Source organism: Balaenoptera physalus (assembly GCF_965194825.1).
Source record: "Balaenoptera physalus genome assembly, chromosome: 3".
NCBI classification, from domain to species: Eukaryota; Metazoa; Chordata; class Mammalia; order Artiodactyla; family Balaenopteridae; genus Balaenoptera; species Balaenoptera physalus.
Window position 1 is genome coordinate 75418808 of NC_138890.1, and position 20611 is coordinate 75439418.

General features: G+C 35.9%; 1 protein-coding gene across 9 annotated transcripts in view; it reads right to left on the reverse strand.

The window, feature by feature from the left end:
• The window catches only part of CSNK1G3 (casein kinase 1 gamma 3), a 127750-nt gene that overhangs the window by 78314 nt on the left and 28825 nt on the right, over window positions 1–20611 (reverse strand). For all 9 annotated transcript variants that reach the window (XM_082457899.1, XM_082457898.1, XM_082457897.1 and 6 more), the window contains exons 2-3: window positions 11054–11479; window positions 2479–2519 (exon numbers count right to left, since the gene is read on the reverse strand). In XM_082457899.1, coding sequence (XP_082314025.1) covers window positions 2479–2519; window positions 11054–11231 — 219 coding nt within the window. In that variant the 5' untranslated portion in view covers window positions 11232–11479. The remainder of the gene's footprint in view (window positions 1–2478; window positions 2520–11053; window positions 11480–20611) is intronic.

The window sequence follows — 20611 nt, forward strand, 5'->3', positions numbered from 1 at the left end:
TAACTACAAACAACAAGATATGAGGGTGGTGGCTGAGGTCAAATTTAACAAATTACCTTGAAACATACTATCAATACGAACTAGGGTAACATTAAATAAATGTGAAAACCTTTATAGGAGATAACAGAGTTAAAAGTAGTCACTGAAGTCTGCTCTCTGAACACCACTGTCAACAAATAATGCCTTTATTTGTACCAACGTACAAAAATAAGATAGCACTGAAGGTATACAGACATAACATTTTCAAGTGGTTACTTTTTAGGGAGGTTCTGAACAAAATTATATTATCTTCAATAAACAGAGACAATAGATACAAACAGATAACATAAGATACAAAAAAATATATAAGGACACTTTATATATATATAATACATACCCATACACACACGCACACACACACACAAATATTTAGTAAACTAAGTACCAAACCCTGGTCCAACAGTTTATGTGAAAAATTTTCTGCCCTGCCAATATATTTTTTGGATGAGTCTGAGGCAAGCATGACTCTATACCATACTTCAACCTCAAAGTACCACAAAGAGATCCAAAAATATTCCCAGTTCTCCCAAAGAATACCGAATAACCACAATTATTATATGTAGTCCTGATCACTGTGCTTTAAAAAGGGATAAATCAGAGCAGAAAAAGAATGTCCGCCCGCCAAAAAAAAGAAGAAAAATAAGGGGATAGTGATATGGCATGAAGGTAAACTAAAAAAAGTGACTTATGTGTGTATACATAAGAAGGCTAAAAGATGACATAATACATGTTTACTAAGGCATCAAAGATGTCAACAGGGTAAACAAGTTCCAAATCTGAAAATAACAGGACCTAAGGGTCACCAGTTAATGACTGAAATGGACAAGTAAAGGTCAGCCTAGAGGGACTCCTATTTTGACACAACGGTTTATTTGCCCTAACATATCGGTTAAATATCTGAAGCTACTCACTACGGGCCATCAGTAACACAGAATATGGGTGTTGCCACACTTCCATTCTGGTGTGCCCCCCCAACTCCCAACACCGTACAACATCTAGATCCCAGACCACTGGCCTAGAACATGGGAAAAGAAAGAAATCCAAAGAAAAAGTCAGCAGTGCCCATTCCCTGCATCCTGGGCCTCCCTACTGTGATTCACACAAACTAACTCCCCTCGTCCTGATTTCACACTCATGAGGGAACCTTGTAATTTTAACTTAGCATTCTATGTATATCAGCCTACAGAAAGAAAGCATATTATTTATACTGATGTCGGCATTCTGGACCCATAATAGTAAAATACCTCACTGTAAGTTAGAAATTAACTCTTCCTAAATATTTACACCTCTGAGAGCTTGACTGATTGCATGAATTAATACTGTGAATCCACTTCTGATTAACAGTGACAATCTTAATGAGACAACCTAACCAGATTTTCTGTCATAAAGTCAAGGACCAGAACTTAAACCTAGGTGAACTCATGCCAGGTAAATGCCAGTCCCAACTCACATGTCAGCCAGCTAGTCTCTCCTGGTGGCACCACAACCCTTCTGTACATTTTTATTTCCCAGTAAAAGTAAACAGCATTTGTTGCAGTGAAACTTGGTTTACACTCACAGGACACTTGAAATTAAGTAGCACAGTTTTCTATCTCATCCCAAAAGTTTTTTTTTTAATTTTTTAAATTTCTCCCACTTGCCTCTTCCTCAAGTAGTCTCTCCTTCTATATTAAAGCACATTACCCTAATAACAGTGGTTATATTGGCAGAGACAAGATTGAGACTAGCAAGCAGGCTGGGAAAACCAAGACATGCTCAACCTCAGGGAAACATGGCTGGCAAACCAGATAGAACAGATGTGCCAGGACAAAGTTATATCTTATGAAAATTCCCAGATCCCAACTACTCAAAAAAAAAGCTGCCTTATTGCTGTCATACCAGGCACATTTGGGACTTCAAAACAGTCCCAGGGGAGTTTGCTTGCCTGGGTATCCACCCACATCAAGAATTTCTGAATCTAGAAGGTCAAGCAATAGCCAAGTTTTACCAAATATAAAAACATCAACAGAAAATGAGATTTTGGAAGGTACCTCAAATACATTTTCAAATAATGTAATCCTTAATACTAAGGACACCTTTGTCCAAATGCTTGAATCAGGAAGAAAAATCTTGCATTCTAACTTTTATCTAATTAAAAATGCCAATACGCCAGCTTCCTTAAATTCAAAATTTTTAAAATTCAGTTCTATAATGCTGCCAAAGTAAAGGGATTAAGTTTTTGTAACACACAAAGACACAGATATCTTATATATACATTATCATACACTTGAGGGGCATGATGATGCTAGGAGCTTAATAACAAAAGATCAGTTACACCTACCACTTTCCCAATAAACACTCAAGTTAAAATGATATGAAAAAAAAGTAGTGAAAATGCAACTTAATCATTAAAGAAATAACAAGAAAATAATTAAAGAAAAATAAGAAACATGAACTTACCAGTTTAATTGCCACATATTCATTTGTGTATAAATTTTTCCCTTGAAAAAAAAAAGAAAAATGTCAGATTCTACCAGCAATGAATTTTTAAAGATACCTTATGTAAAACTGTACTCTGGGGGGGTCGGGGGAAGCACATAACACATTTAAATGAAACATAGGTTTTTGCTTCCAACTGTTTAGCAGAAGTCTCAATAACAAGGAAATATTTAAATTTATGATCAACTCCATAACATATTTAGTATTTCACCTGGATTCAGAGTAGAAAGTAATACTAATAAATACTTTAGTCCATTTATTAAAAAAAAAAGAAAAATTCTTGTTTTGTTGGAATACTGCATACAATTTACAAAGTAATCAGTAGGCAAACACATGCTAAACTAAATTTCAAAACTAGAACCCTATATAGAAACAGGAGTACAAAATTCCTTTCTCGATCACCACCTCATTTTAAATCCTTCATTATTATGGGATGTGATCTTAATAGGGCTCATATGCAATCTAGTAAATAGATCAAATATATAGAAAAAAATCTGGAATATCATTAAAATAAAATAAAATTTTAAAAGTATTAGTCAATAATTGGCTTTGACAAACTAGTTAATTACTCTGAGGGGAAGAAGGGTTATTAATAACTTGCCTTATAACCAAATTAAATTCCAGATATTTTAAGAGTTAAATATAAGCCATAAAACAAGAAAAAATATTTATCAGGCCAGTATATAGAAGCCTTTTTGAGCATTAAAAATAAATGGGAAAAGATTAAAAGATCAGAAGATTTTATACAGATTTGATAGCTTAAAATATTTTAAACTTTTGTAAGTTGAAAAGAACTATTATATACAAAGAACAGGTGAAAGACAAATCAGAATAAAGATTTAATGTAATTAATACGTAAAGAATTCAAATGAATTACAGTAATCATTGGCACCAGCAAGTTGAAAATAATCTAGAAAATTCCAAGGGGTCAACATCTGTAGTTCAAGTAAAATACTATGGAGAATTAAGTATACGAAGAAAATCTGATACAGAAATTAATGTGCTTCTTTACAAGTACAGTTCAAAGAATAAAAAACAGAACAATATTTGATTTCTGGATTTCCAGTATTCTTTCAATAAGCATGTACTATTTTTATAGTAAGAAAAACAGAACACTGATCATTGTCTTTAACTGTGATAGTAACTGGCCCTGGTCACACTGGCTACTTAACACAAAATAGGTAATCATCAACTTTCACACATGTGATTTTTCCAACATAATACTCCTAACTTCATTTTATACAACAGCTAATAAATGGCAGTAAAACTTCTAGACAAAATTTCAGTCTTGGATATGCTGCCACAGTGAGCAGTATTTTCACCATAAGAATCTTTGCCACAAGCAGTATCGCAGCACAGCTAATTGCCCATGAGGCAATTTTGCTGGAAAAGATAAAACAATGAAAATAAAATTAAAAATGAACATTAAAAAGGACACAATGACACATGAAAGACTAGTAACAAAATATTTTAAATATTCTACTGTGCAAAATGAAAATACAAAAAATATCTGAATACATTTAAAACGTGTATAGATTCATGATTATAGTTGTATTATGGTATATCTGAGAAAAGGTGACACTTCCTTTGTCAAAGTCAATCATTAAGGATTCAGAATCTCATGTTGGACCTAAGTTCCCTACAACATAAAAAAACTAACTCAGGCTTCCCTGGTGGCGCAGTGGTTGAGAATCTGCCTGCCAATGCAGGGGACACGGGTTCGAGCCCTGGTCTGGGAAGATTCCACATGCCACGGAGCAACTGGGCCCGTGAGCCACAACTACTCAGCCTGCGCGTCTGGAGCCTGTGCTCCGCAACAAGAAAGGCCGCGAAAGAGAGAGGCCTGCGCACCGCGATGAACAGTGGCCCCCGCTTGCCGCAACTAGAGAAAGCCCTCGCACAGAAACAAAGACCCAACACAGCCAAAAATAAATATAAAAATAAATTAAAAAAAAAAAAAAAACTAACTCTAAGTCTCCACAGATATCCCTGGAAATAAAATGAACAATCGAGGGATGCTCCTATTTATTATCAATATATGTAACCTATATAACTGGTAGTAAATCTCTAGACTACATTTAAATTTTAAATGTTCCATCACATGACCAGTCTTTATGTTTTATCAAATCATCTAAGCCAGATTCTGTACCAAATACAAAAATTCTGTCTCCATAATGTTCTCCACTATCAAAGAGCAAAAATTTTCACCATTTTCAAGAAACTTACACTCATCAGGAATCACGTAACCATTTCTTTACGGGGGATAGGAAGAGCTTGATTCTTCTTTTGCCTCCAACTTCTAATATTGCATGATAAATCTGATAAAGACAGCATTAGAGCGCAAGCTGTTGTATCTAAATTAGCCAAAGAATTGACAATGCTCTGGATGACTGTTGTGAGTTACTAGCTGCTTCTTTATATTTGCTATAGCTTGGTAAGCTTTTGGTTTGAGGTGTGGCAGGGATGACTGCATTCCCTGAAGGATCTGCAAAGTGATGTTCTCATTTTCTAGTATTGTATGCAATCTGGCTTTTCACTCTCTTATGTCATACCTCTAGTAAGTTTTCTTATCATTTTATTTTCTATCAAGTCAATATATGTAGTTGTTTTATTCACTATTTTAAGACCACCACGCTACTCGTTGCTATTTAGACCATTATGAGGCCTAAGATTTATATAAAATAAAAATATAAGGAGGTTAGGAGGTTGGGATAGACACACTACTATATATAAAATAGATAATCAACAAGGACCTACTATATAGCACAGGGAACTCTACTCAATACTCTGTAATAACCTATATGGGAAAAGAATCTGAAAAAGAATAGATATACATATAACTAAATCACATTGCTGTACACCTGAAACATAACACTGTAAATCAAGTATACTCCAATATAAAAATTTTTTTAAAAAAATGAAAGCACTGCATCAGTGGAGAAGTGAAACCAAACTGTCAACCAGTCGAAACCAAACTGTCAAACCAAAATGTCAACCAGTTATTTTATCTTTTACAGCACTGAAACCAAATTGTCAATCATTTATTTCACCCTTTACAGCAAAACTGCCTTATGGCCAATGAGTTGTATGGCCAAACAGTAAAACTGCTTGCAGCAAAGACTTATGGCGAAAATACCTAGAACCGTTGCCACCACTGTACAGCAGTGTTTGTTCGTATAAATATTATAATGCTTTTCTGAGTTTTGTCCTTATTTTATAAAAATTAGTGAAAAAAAAAGCATTCATTCTAATGCTAAACAGCATGAGTCTCATAAATCCGTCACCCTTATCATAAAGATGGAGCTCAATAGGAGTACCCAAAGTGGTGAATGCTAAGCTATAGTGAGGTACTCACTGAGCCCATAAATATAAAAAAATTTTAGAAAACATACCATATTTTTAGCCAGTAAGTTCAGCATTTAGATGTGCCTTCATATATAATTTCAAGAATGCGTTATATATAAAATTGTAGTCTTCCTCTAGTAAGCTTGAGGTGAATAATTTAATGGTACAATGAAAAACTTAATCTTGAGGAACTGGTGTCTAACAAAGGAACAATTGTGTTTTGAGTCTAAATATGGAATTTATATTTCCTCAAGACATTATCATCTTTTCATAATTATCCTGTATATGATATTTATTTGCAAGCGCACAGGGAAAAATATTCATAGGACAAGAAGTTAGGTTAAACACAAATTCCACAGAATCAAAATAAACCATATACTTCTAAAAGTACTGTTTTTGTTGGCATTTACATGGTCAAATGTCTACTTTTAAGTTGCAGCAGAAAGTACAAAATCCTAAAAGCATCACCTTTTTTGAACATAAGAGATTTTGCTGAACTTTGAGGGTTATATTTATAAAGATGAACATAGACTGAACAACATTACCAATGCATTTTTGTCACCTTGCATAGGCACAACCTTAAATAATTGGCTTTCAATCGATATTTGTTATATATATGAACTAACACTGCACAGAATATGTGTTTGTGGGTAAAATACGAGCGAAGGAGAGGGAGTGTATGTATAGAGGGAATGCAGTTAAGAGAAGGCTCCAAGTAGACTGGTTCCAGTTAACTGATGTTTTAAATCCAATTTCAAAAGACATTTCCAATAGAGCTTTGTGCCACACTGAACTTGAAAAGATGGTTTTACCAATTCTGTGGCATTTGGGTGGTCATTATTATAAAACTATGTTCTACAGAAACTACATATACGTTTATATCAGGGATTACTAATTAACCAAAATATACCTGTGCCCCTTCCCTAATAATAGAATGCCCAAGTTTTAAAATGGTTGTCCAGCTAGACTAAATTTCTAGCCTCTTTCTCAGCTTGGTGCGGCCATGTGATCAAGTTCTGGATATGAGTCGATGTTAAGGTATGTCGCTCCCCACTTCCAAGAATGAACATGTGCTCTTCTGGCCCTTTTTCTTCTTCTTGCTGCCTGGCTGGCTGGAAGAGAGACTGAAGCCACATACTGAGGATGCAGAGATACCCTGACAGCTCTGGGTGCTGTCCTTCTGGTCTGTGTTATGTGAAAAAGAAAGAAACGATTTTGCCTAACACCACTATATTCTAGGTTCTCTTTGTCATAGCATCATAGTCTATTCCTTATTATTACATTTTTCGGATAAGTTTTAAGCTTCAGTTAGTAAAAGTAGAAAATCAATAAACATTCATAAAAATGATGAATCCACTCAAATCTGTATATTTACGTGACATATACTGTAAGGCCTGCAGAATTTTCAACAAAACAATTCTTAAATATAAACAATAAATTATGAAGAGTTATAAGCTATACAGGAACAAGAGGAGAAAAAACAAAAATAAAAGAAGTTATAAAAACTCCTGTGGTCTACTTAATTATATCAAAATTTACAATATCTTATTTCAGATAATGGGAATTCATAGACAAATATATAACACCCTTGTTCTGTGTTCCTTTGCGTCATGGTCAGTCAGGTGTAGCCACAAGAGGGGACACAGAAGAAGTTCAGGAAAACAAAGTTTACTATACTCCAGTTCCTAGAAAGGGGGTCACAGAAGAAGCATCATGTTTTGGTCAGGTGGTAGAAGACAAGAGCAAGGGAAGAGCTTAGGCCAAGGCCTTTATTGGTGTTTCTGCAGGAAAGGCAAGGCAGGGCAGGGTAAACAGCTTAGGACTGGGTAATTTGAATAATTCTGTTAGCCTTTGGTGGGCAGGCTCTAGTTGTCTTGTACTTGGTCATGGGATGAGTTAAGGAAGAGGAAAATTGCCTCCTGGAGTGTATGGGCCAGAGAGGACGTATGGCTCCGGATTGGTTAGTTTGCAGATCAAGGCATGCTCCCAGTTGAGTCCTTTGCTATCTTTAAGAACTGGCTAGCCTGTAGAGGAGCAGTCTCTCCACAGCTAAAAAGGTTTTGAGGTTTTTTTGTTTTTATTATTAAAGCAATGTTATGTTGGCTGAATTGTAAAGCAGAAAGGTATTCCATATATTCTGGAATACATCTGCAGTAAGAGGTCTCACCTCAGGATTTTTTTTTTTTTTTTAAATTGAAATATGGTTGACCAGAAAGGTTTTTTTAAGATGTTAAAGCATCATGGGAAGATAAAAAATATATACAGTATAACCCCACATTTTAGCTAGCTTTGTTTTGTCTCATTCAGTGCCTGTTAAAAGCATTTCTAGGGGTTTTGGTTGACTGTCTAAGCTAGAAATACATCTAACATGCAGCAGGATGCAAGCCTTACCACAATACAAAGATAAAATAAAACCAAAAATATATCAATTCATCATTTAACAATTAAAAATACAGATAAAAATGATAGTAAATACATTTACTTAAATTTAATTTTAGATTACTTCAAAAGTTCAACAATTTTTTTTTAATCTCAAGGCCAATTTTTATGTCCAACTTTCTTTTTTTTTCCTGTACTTTCAACAGAGGGTAATAGTGTCTCTCCTTGGGGCATTTAGAAATGGCAGTGGAGGTTGGGGGAAGGGCATTTGGGGTTGTATGTGGAGATGCAACTCCTATTTAGTGCCCAAGAAGTCTGAAGTTCTAAACACCATGCAGTGCATTGGACAGTCCTCTACAAAAAACAACAACAACAAAAAACTGTCCAGCCCAAGGTGCTAATAGCATCTTTGTTGAAAATCACTTACCTGTAACATATATACCTTATATTCTTTCTTACCCAATACTAAGCACAAAAATTTCAGTGCCAAAAATCAAATGTCTATTAACATGGTTTTAAAGAAAGCACCTTAAGAATTCAAACCAGCTTTTAACATTAGCATGCTTATCCAGGTACAGAAAGAATGATACTTATCACAACTTTTTCTGTACAGAGAAATCACTTGGGACCTTTAGAAAAGGGAATAAAACGTCCCTTTATTTAGTAGTCTATCAAGAAAGAAAAATATGATTAAATTAGTTCTGCAAGTGTATATGTTACATGTATCATAAGTACATATAAAACACAGTTACATGTATATATAATACATTTAAATAAATAGATGTACACAAATATATAATAAAAACCCATAGATAGATTAGGTACAGAGAGATAGATAAATAGATGATGGATGGATGGATGGATGGATGGACTAGTAAGTCATCTTATGCCTATTCCTGCTCATTCACAGACTGCAAAAGAAAGGGTTATTTTGCTGTTTTTTCAGTACATAGCATATATAGTTTCATTATATATGGGTACACATAGTTTCTCATATTGCCCTAGTTAAAATGCTCCAGTAGATTGTTTTGTGTGTATACACACACACATACACACACACATATATACATACATGCACACACACAGATGTATATATACATAGTTATTTTGAAATAAATTACATGAAACCAATTTTGAATAAAAAAAGGCCGAAGTACTACGGTACTATAGTCATATACACAAAGAGAGAGAGAGTGACAGGTGAAGTACAAATATTTATATAAGACAAAATATATAGCTATAAAACAAATTTATATAAATAAATTTAAATAAATATACATATAACATGCTATAATTTTAATTAAAAACAAATATCTTGATATCTTTTAATGGAGCAGAACAATCATTGTTTTCCTAAAACAGGCAAGTACAGTGCTGGTCCTTTTACACTATTATCTAAATTTAATCTTCACAATAATTTAGGAAGTGGAAATAATCCCATTTTAAAGTTGAGAAATCTGAAGCCCCACATAGTTAAGTGACTTATGTATTCCATAATGGCAGAGACAAATTTTATATTTTTCTAGTGTATCATCAGTGCCTAATCATGCCTCATACATAATACTGTAGACATGCAATAAATTTTGAGTGGATAGATGGATGTATAATAGTTCAAGGTTGGATAAGTAAACCCGGTTATTTTTCTAATGCCAAAATGAGAAACAATTTAAGAATTTCAAAATATCTAATTCAATATCCTTCAAGAATAAAATGTAAAACATTCACCCTTACAAATATTTGCGTCCCTTCTAAAATGCAGAAGAGTCTGTCAGACACATCATTTAACAGCAATGTACAAAATATGTCATTGCCTTTTATTGCCTTGCTTCATTCAAAGATTTAATGTACATTAGCTACATAAAACAGTAATAAAATGAAGGAATAACTACAAATTAGTGTTTTACGAGATGAAAAAGGAGAAGAAGTCGAGTAGATGAACATACAATTGTGTATATTTCTAACACCAGGGTTGAATCTAATGAAAATTGTGAAGCCAAGTTTTTTCTTTTTATTTCCGAAGTTTACACTCTTGCATTGACCAAAAAGCCCTCAGGGTACCTCAATACTGACTCCCATAAAACTGTGCTACCCTCCTTCTTGTTTCTCTTCAGTGAAGATAGCCACATCTTTATTGCACTAGGAGTTAAAAATGTAGATTTGGATCACGAGTCCATCTTAAATTACTGTGTGACATTTGGCAAGAAACCTTCCCTCACTGAGTTTCAAATGCCTTAAATGTAGAGTTAGGAGGTTTAAATTAGACCAGTGTTTCCCAAACTTACCTGATTATAAGAATAAACTGAGTCAGTACTTTGTGTCCCTTATTAAGAATATAGATTCCTAAACTACCCTGGATATACTTGGGGGAATGGGAGAATAGATTACAACACTGTAAATTTCACTGATTTTTGATGCAGTTTCAGCATATTACCTTGACTTTAAGCCATACATATCCTCCTAAAGTAACCAGTTACTAAATGTTTTCAAATCAGAAAAGGTAGCCTAAATATCATTCCTAAAAAATACATTGCAAAGGCTTTCCTGGTATCTATTTCAGCCTGCTGGGGCTTTTAAACTTACTTTCTTTTTTCTCATATTCTGGATGGTTTATCTCAAGTAAACAGACATTGTTATACTAGGGAATTACTGACAAATGAAAACAGAAGTATATTAGAAATTCCTAATATCTATATTCTTTAAAATTACCACAATCAAACAACTAAACAATTAAGTAACTAAATCATTTCATTAAAAAGTATCTTTCATTTTAAAAAATGCTCCCAACTTTATGGAATAAACAAAATAGTCTTACCTAATCGTAATTCTCCAAAATTCCCACATCCAATTTTTTTTCCGACTCTAAAGTTAGGTCCAACCATTAAAACTCCAGAGGATGAAGAACCAGTTCCTCGAGTGTTGTGTCCTGACCGACCACTGGGTCGTGCCATTCTATCATCTGATTTGTCCTTGTCTTTCTTTTTATTATCCATATCAAGTTTGCGGTACTCCACTTTGAATTCTTTAATCAAGACGAGCACACTGAAATAGGGTATCGTGAGAATAGGTACATCACTAAGTAACTGTACCAGGTGGGTAATGTTAACATTCAAATTGCAGTAGGTAGTCAATTAACTGGTGCGTGTTCATCCCATTCGTAAAATTTTTCTCAGTTTTCTTTTCAGCAAAACATGTCTTCAAAATTATCTTTTCGATGATGTGAGCTAATATTGATAGTGACCTAGAATAGTAAGAAAAGAAAATCAGTCAACTTAGAGAATTAAAAAACATATGTTCGGGAAATTAATAACATAACCAAAGTTTAGGCAATGGACTATTACTATTTGTTGATGCCCACTGAAATCAAACCTCAGTAGACTCTTAATCATTACCCTTTATTCCTATACTTTAATACCAAAGGGATCACAAAAACGTTTTAAAACCAAACAAAGAAATCAGGGATTTGGTTACTTCTTAAAAATAAATAAAAGTAACAAAAATGTATTGAGAGGGACTTCCCTGGCGGTCCAGTGGTAAAGAATCCACCCTCCAACGCAGGGGACGCAGGTTCAATCCCTGGTTGGGGAACTAAGATCCTGCATGCCATGGGGCAACTAAGCCCGCGTGCCACAACTACTCAGCTCACACGCCTCAACAAGAGAGCCCGCATGCCGCAAACTACAGAGCCCATGCGCTCTGGAGCCGGTGCACCACAACTAGAGAGAGAAAACCCACACGCCGCAACTAGAGAGAAGCCTGCGCACCACAACGAAGAGCCCGTGTCACAACGAAAGATCTCGCATGCCACAACTAAGACCCAACATGGTCAAAAAAAAAGAAAAAAGAAAAATAAATAAAATCACTGTTTAAAAAAAAATGTATTGAGTGTTTCATAAGCCAATATACATTCACTAACCAAGTCCTTCCAACTTAAAATCATTTCAATTAAAAAAAAAATACTCAAAGAATTCCAGTAAGTCAATATAAGATTTTCAATTTAAATTAAAGCAAAAAAAGAGAATACATTTCACAAATTAGTAAAAGATCTTAATAAAAATATCTTCCACATATTCATACACTTAATAATTTTCAAAGGCTTTTCAAACATACATTCTAATTTGGTTTTCATTTATTCAAATATTTATTACACATTAAGTATATATTATCCATAACTATATATGGGAATGGAGCAATCATAACAAGGGTTGAAATAAATAGCATTTTCTGATCAGCTTTTAGCAACCCACCAAATATGCAATTATTCCTAACACCTAATCTATTTATAAAGTTTCTTATTATATTTGCTATACTCAGTATTGCAGATGAAACTATAAGCATCTGTTTGGTATAAGTAAAATCGAATCATTTTTACATATACTGTTTGTTCTCTTTCCAGCTATAATAGAGTAACTAATACTGAACTTCCCCTCTTGCTATAAATAATTATGAAACTGGACAAAACATATGAAGCACCTGTTTTCAGGGACTGGATAATAGGCAGTATAAGAGAAAACAGAAACACAGAAGGTGATTTCCACCATCACCCAAGATCTCCAGCTAGGGACAATTTTCTGACTACAGCACAGGGAAATGGAGGCTCAGGCAGTGCACAGTGATCATAGATCAGAGTTTGGGACTGTTGAAGCTAGTGGAATTTGCAGGAACTCACAGTACTGAAGGTGAGGCAGTTGTACAGTTTTAGGGATAGGAGGTGACAGGGCAGAAGCTAGGCTAGCAGACAAAGGCTACTATGGGGTTAAATAAAGAATGGAGATACTAAAGGCTGTGCAGTGCTAGAATATCTTAAAGTTCCTATCTAGTCATGGTGGAGGAACCTCATTAATATCCCAGAATTCAGCTGAAATACCAGAAAGACCAAGTCTTTAGAATAAGGACCATACCCTAGAGTAAGGACTACTATACACTGGCCCAACTAAAGCCTAAAACCAAGCCTAGATAGGATTAAGAATACCTCCAATTACACTAACTACATTCCAGAATGAAACTTGACATGCTTAAAAAAACAGAGGAAAAAAAACCCCAAAATCAGACTTCCAACAATGTTGAATTCATAATGTCCAGACATGAAAATGAGCAGTAAATGTGACATGCAGCCAGGAAACAAAGCCATCAAAGGAAATAGACTCCAAAATTACCCTGATATTGAAATTAGAAGACAGGACTTAAAAATTACTAAATAGCTATTAAAGTCCTATTACATTAAAGAAAGAGACTGAAGCAGAAAAAAATATTTGAAGAAATAGTGGTTGAAAATTTCCCAAATTTACTGAAAAACATTAACCTACAAAATGAGGAAACTCAGCAATCCCATAAAAGATAGGTACAAAGAAAATTAAACATAGGTACATCAAAGTGCAAAAACCCCAAAATAAAGGGAAAATCTTGAAAGCAGACAGAGAAAGACTACACGACATACAGGTGAACTTCTAACTTCTTATCAGAAACAATGGAGACCCAAAAGAAAATGGGAGAATACGTTCAAAGCAATGAAAGGAGGAAAAGAACTCTCAACCCAGAACATGACATCCAATAAAAATTAGTCTTTAAAACTGAAAGTGAAAGAAAGCCATTTTCAGATGAAGGAAGCTAAGAATTAGTCACCAGCACACTTGCACAACAAGAAATACTTTTTAAATAGTGCATTAGGCTTAATTAAATCACATGATAACAGATAGAAATCTGAAACTTTAAGAAGAAATGAGGAACACTAGAAATGGGAAATGCATGTGTATTCATTTCCTTAAAAGATATATTACTCTTTAAAGCACAAATAATTTCTTAGTGTCACTTATAACATATGTGGAAATAAAATATATGTATAACAACAGAAATGGCAGGGACAGGTAGTAAATGGAATTATATTATTTTAAGAGTCTTATATTTGTTAAGAATGAAGTGGTTCAGTATTAATTTTAAGTAGCCCATGACAAGTTAAAAATGCATATTGTGATACCTAGACCAAATACTAAAAATTAATTACAACAGAAATATCTAAAAAGTTAACACAAGAAATAAAGTGGAATGACAAACATTTGATTAAAACAAAAGAAGAGAAATAAGAGATATGAGACAAAAAGGAAAACAGCAAGAGAATAGACTTTAAAACACACATATAGGGCTTCCCTGGTGGCGCAGTGGTTAAGAATCTGCCTGCCAATGCAGGGGACACAGGTTCGTGCCCTGGTCTGGGAAGATCCCACATGCCACGGAGCAACTAAGCCCATGAGCCACACCAACTGAGCCTGCGCGTCTGGAGCCTGTGCTCTGCAACGGGAGAGGCCGCGACAGTGAGAGGCCCGCGCACCGCGATGAGGAGTGGCCCCCGCTCGCCGCAACTGGAGAAAGCCCTCGCATAGAAACCAATACCCAACACAGCCAAAAATAAATTAATTAATTAATTTTAAAAAACAAACAAACAAAAAAACACACACATATAATGAAAATGGACCATATTTTCCTAATAAAAGGCAAAAGGCTATATTAAAAAATCAAGATCCAACTATATGCTGTCTCTAAGAAACAACTTTAAATACAAAGACACAGATAGACTGAAAGTGAAAGAATAGAAAAAGAGGGCTTTCTTGGTGGCGCAGCAGTTAGGAATCCTCCTGCCAATGCAGAGGACATGGGTTCGAGGCCTGGTCTGGGAAGATCCCACATGCCACAGAGCAACTAAGCCCCTGCGCCACAACTACTGAGCCTGTGCTCTGGAGCCTGCGAGCCACAACTACTGAGCCTGTGCACCACAACAAATGAAGCCCACATACCTAGAGCCTGTGCTCTGCAACGAGAAGCCACCACAATGAGAAGTCCGCGCAATGCAACAAAGAATAGCCCCCGCTCACCACAACTAAAGAAAACCCGCACACAGCAATGAAGACCCAAGGCAGCCAAAAATAAAATAAATAAAATAAATTTATTTTTTAAAAAAAGAAAGAATAGAAAAAGAGATACTATGCAAACAGCAAGTATAATAAGCTTGAGAGCCTATATTATCATGCAAAGTAAACACCAAAACAAGGGAGTATCTCCAAAGATACAGAGGTCCACTTCATAATAACAAAAATATCAATTCAACAGAAAGACATAAAAATCATTAAAATGACATAAAAATGAGCAAAATGAAGCAAAGACTTTAAAAAACAATGATTTGTTTGAAATGATTGTTTGAAAAAGACAATCATAGTTGAAATGTTAACACTGTTGTTTCAATAACTGATAAAGTAGAAGACAAAAATATCAGTATGTATACTGACACAGGAGATCTAAATAATACCATTGATTACCCTGAACTAACTGACATTTATAAAATACAATATCCAAAACTGAAGAATAATATTCCCTTTCAATGTTCATCAAGAAAGATCATATGCTGTCATTATTTAAGTCTCAAATAACTCAAACATTAGAGTATACTCTCTGATCAAAACAGAATTAGATGAGGAAACAATAATTATATGATATCTAGAAAATCCCCAAATATTTGAAATTTAAACACACTTTTAAGTAACTCATGAGTTGAAAAATAAGTCAGATGGGAAACTAGAAAAAATTTTTCACAGAATAATAAGGAAATATAACACATTAAATTTTGTAGGTTGCAACTAAAGCAATGCTCAGAACAAAATTAGAAGCTTTAAATGCCTACATTAGAAAAGAAGTTTTTAATCAATGATCTAGATTTTCTCCTTACAAAGTCAGAAAAATTAGACATAACTTGAGGAAGTACTTTAATAGCGCTATTGTTAATATTCCATAGGCTTACATGAAAACATAGTCTTAACAAGTGAAAACATTGGAATTCTCGGCAGATAAATAGGAGAATATCAAAGAAACAAAACAAAACAAACAAATAACAGAAACGCTAGAATAAAAAGGATCATATCTGAAATGAAAAACATCATTGGATACACTCAAAAGTAGACTGGATAAAGCAGAAGGTATCAACAGACCTGAAAGGAGATCTAAAGAAATTATCCAGGGAGCAAAATCAATACAACAGAGAAAATAAAGCCAAAGTTTACTCTCTGAACACAGTCAATAAAATTGGTACTGCCTAGTAAAAATGATCAAGAATAAAAAGAGAAAATATACAAATAACCAATAACAAGAATGAAAGGAGGGATATTACTAAAGATCTTATAAATATTATAAGAATAAAGAACTATTATGAGCAACTTTATGACAATAAATTTGATAACTTAGATGAAATGAAAAAATTCTTTGAAAAATCCAACATAGGGATACAAGATGAAACAGAAAATATCAATAGTTCTGAATCTAAATTGAATTTCTTTAAAAAAAAATCTTCCCATAAAGACAGTATCACCGGTGAATCTATCAAATATTTAAGGAAAAAAATAAGACTATTCTTACAAAAACTTTCAGAAAAAACAAGAATAAGGAATACCTGTCAATTTACTTTGTGAGATCAGCAGAACTCTGATAAAAAGCCTGGCTAACACTCGAAGCAAAGAAAATTAGACCAGTGTTTCTCATAAGAATAGATACAAAAAGTTCTTCACAAAATATAAGCAAATATATAAAAAGTTTAATAAATAATAATCAAACAGGGTTTAATACTAGAAATGTAAGACTTAATATTTGAAATATTCACCAAATTAGTAGGAAAAGAAAATATCTCGACAAGAAAATACATTTGACAAAATTCAACCCGTTAATGATTAAAACCTCTCAGTAATCCAGAAAGAGAATCAAACTTCAACCTAATAAAAGGGTTTTTCCTACCAAAAAAACTACAGCCAATATCACACTTAAATGGTGAAACACTGAACTCTTCACCAAGACTAGGAGAAAACACAAGAATGTTTGCTCTCAGATCTTCTATTCAACATTGTACAGAAGAACTAGCCTGTACAATAAGGCAAGAAAAGATGCAAAAGGCATGAAAACTGGAGAGGAAAAGGCAAAACTGTTGTTATTCAAAGACATCATGATTGTGTGTGCAGAAAACCTTAAAGGGTGACGTCATCAAGAAAGCAACACAGGTCATTCCAAACTTCAGTCCCCCTCACAAGAAGACCAACTAGCAACTATCCACCGACAACACTAAAAAAAAAATCCCAGAACCTGGGGGTAAGGCTAAAGCACCCTCCTGGACCAGAGAGACAGAGAAGGGTAAGAGGAGTGGCTACACTCTGACCACACTGTCCCTCCCCCAAGTCTGGCACAGCACCACACCTACAGGGCCCCCCAAGCCTATGGTTTCTCCAGCAGGAAAACAAGAGTCCAAGACGGACATCCAGCTCCCCAGGTATGGCTGGATGCTTCCTGGGAGGCCCACTCAGATCTCGCCTCATCAGGATTACTGAGGGAATCTGTGGGAATCATTAAAGAAAAAAAAAAAGAAAAATCTCAACAGAACAATAGCAAGTAAGGATATTGAATCAGTAGTCAAAAACCTCCCAACAAAGAAAACTCCAGGCAAGACTGAGGAATAAATAGAATTCACAATTCCTGATGGAAACATAAAATAGTACAACTTTGGGGAAAAGTTTGATAGTTTATTGTAATTAAAATATATACCTATCCTATACCTAACAATACCACTCTTAGGTATTTACTCAAGAGAACTGAAAACATATGTTTAGAGAAAGACTTGTACACCAGTATTTATAGCAGCTTATTCGTAACAGCCAAAAACTTGAAACAATCCTAATGTCTATTAACAGGAGAATAGATATATAAACTGATATATTCATTCAATGGAATACTACTCAGTAAATAAAAAGGAAAGAACTGCTGATACATGTAACAACATGGATGAATCTCTCAGATATGAGATTGAGGTAAGTCAGGCACAAATGAGTACATATTATATGACTCTTGTTATATGAAGTTCCAGAATCAGCAAAAATAAGCTGTGGTGACAGAAATCAGATCAGGTGTTGCCTAGGGTGGTGGGAAGTTTGGAAAGTGGTATAAGGGAACTTTATGGTGGGAAAGGAATGTTCTATATCTTGATTGGGAGGGGATTACACAGGTGTATACATTTGTCTAAACTCTTCAAACTACACTAAAAATCTATGTGTTATATTATATGTAGATGATGCTTTAAAACATGATTTTTAGAAATAACCCACACCAAAAATAAATCAAAGCTATATCTCTAAGTTCATGTTTTTTCCCTATTATAACTTTATCATAAAACTCACCTGAAAACACTACAGTTTTTTAAAGTTAATGAACATACACATATTTTATTTTAGACTGTTTTCTTTAAAATGGCCCTTCTACACTTTTTCTATTTAGAAGTAATTTCCCATTTGCAATGTTTCATGTTATTTTCAATACATAGCTTTTTGTTTACCAAATATCCAAAATACATTCTACATGTTATAAGAATTCAAATAATACAAAGTAAAAACACCCTTGAGATGCCCATACCCCTTGTCCCTCATTCCGCTTGCTCTACGCAGAGGTAAACATTATTTTCCATTTGTTTTGTATGGTCCAGACCTTTTTTGTAATATATTTATGTACAGCAGTATTTGTAAGTCTGCTTGTTTGTTTTACAGAAGAGGTCAGTGTAAAGCCTCTGAAGAACCAAAACTTCCTCACAAAAGAAACAGCATTTGAAAGCACATCATTGAAAAACTTTTGCCTTTTCCCTTTCATAACCCACCACTCCACATGAACCCTGGAGGGGCAAGGGCCAGCATAATGAATGGCTGAGGAGGCAGGAAGAAAAGTCAAGAGACAATGCCAAATTCCTTCCCCAAGAGAAATCCAGAACCAGTGGCCAAGCCTGAAACTAGGAGGTGGGAAAACAGAAGCAGGAAGAAGTGATCAATTAGCTTAAAATTGAACTTCAAATATGGCACAAGTGGGGCATGCCTTCAAGATGGTGGAGGAGTAAGACGTGGAGATCACCTTCCTCCACACAAATGCATCAGAAATACATCTACAGGTGGAACAACTCCTACAGAACACCTACTGAATGCTGGCAGAAGACCTCAGACCTCCCAAAAGGCAAGAAACTCCCCATGTACCTGGGTAGGGCAAAAGAAAAAAGAAAAAACAGAGACAAAAGAATAGAGATGGGACCTGCACCTCTGGGAGGGAGCTGTGAAGGAGGAAAGGTTTCCACACACTAGGAAGCCACTTCGTGGGCAGAGACTGAGGGTGGCGGAGGCGGGGAGCTTCAGAGCCTTGGAGAAGAGCACAGCAACAGGGGTGCGGAGGGCAAAGCGGAGAGATTCCCGCACAGAGGATAGGTGCTGACCAGCACTCACCAGCCCGGGAGGCTTGTCTGCTCACCCACCGGGGCGGGCACGGGCTGGGAGCTGAGGCTTGGGCTTCGGAGGTCAGACCCCAGGGAGAGGACTGGGGTTGGCTGCGTGAACACAGCCTGAAGGGGCTAGTGCACCACAGCTAGCCGGGAGGGAATCCGGGAAAAACTCCGAAACTGCCTAAGAGTTAAGAGACCATTGTTCCGGGGTGCGCGAGGAGCGGTGATTAAGAGCATCGTCTAAACGAGCTCCAGAGACAGACGCGAGTGACGGCTATCAGCGCGGACACCAGAGACGGGCATGAAACACTAAGGCTGCTGCTGCAGCCACCAAGAAGCCTGTGTGCAAGCACAGGTCACCATCCACACCTCCCCTCCCGGAAGCCTGTGCAGCCCGCCACTGCCAGGGTCCCGTGATCCAGGGACAATTTCCCCTGGAGAACACACTGCGCCTCAGGTTCTTAATAATTTTTTCTATTTTAATAACTTTATTTTCTTCCTTCCTTCCATCCTTCCTTCCTTCTTTCCTTCCTTCCTTTTTCTCCCTTTTCTTCTGAGCCGTGTGGATAACAGGCTCTTGGTGCTCTGGCCAGGTGTCAGGCCTGAGCCTCTGAGGTGGGAGAGCCAAGTTCAGGACATTGGTCCACCAGAGACCTCCCAACCCCAAGTAATATCAAATGGCAAAAGCTCTTCCAGAGATCTCCATCTCAACGCTAAGACCCAGCTTCACTCAACGACCAGCAAGCTACAGTGCTGGACACTCTATGCCAGACAACTAGCAAGACAGGAACACAAACCCACCCATTAGCAGAGAGGCTACCTAAAATTTTAATAAGTTCACTGACACCCCAATACACACCACCGGACGTGGTCCTGCCCACCAGAACGACAAGCTCCAGCCTCATCCACCAGAACACAGGCACCAGTCCCCTCCACCAGGAAGCCTACACAACCCAGTGAACCAACCTTACCCACTGGGAGCAGACACCAAAAACAATGGGAACTACGAACCTGCGGCCTGCGAAACGGACACCCCAAACACAGTAAGTTAAACAAAATGAGAAGACAGAGAAACAGAGAGCAGATGAAGGAGCAAGGTAA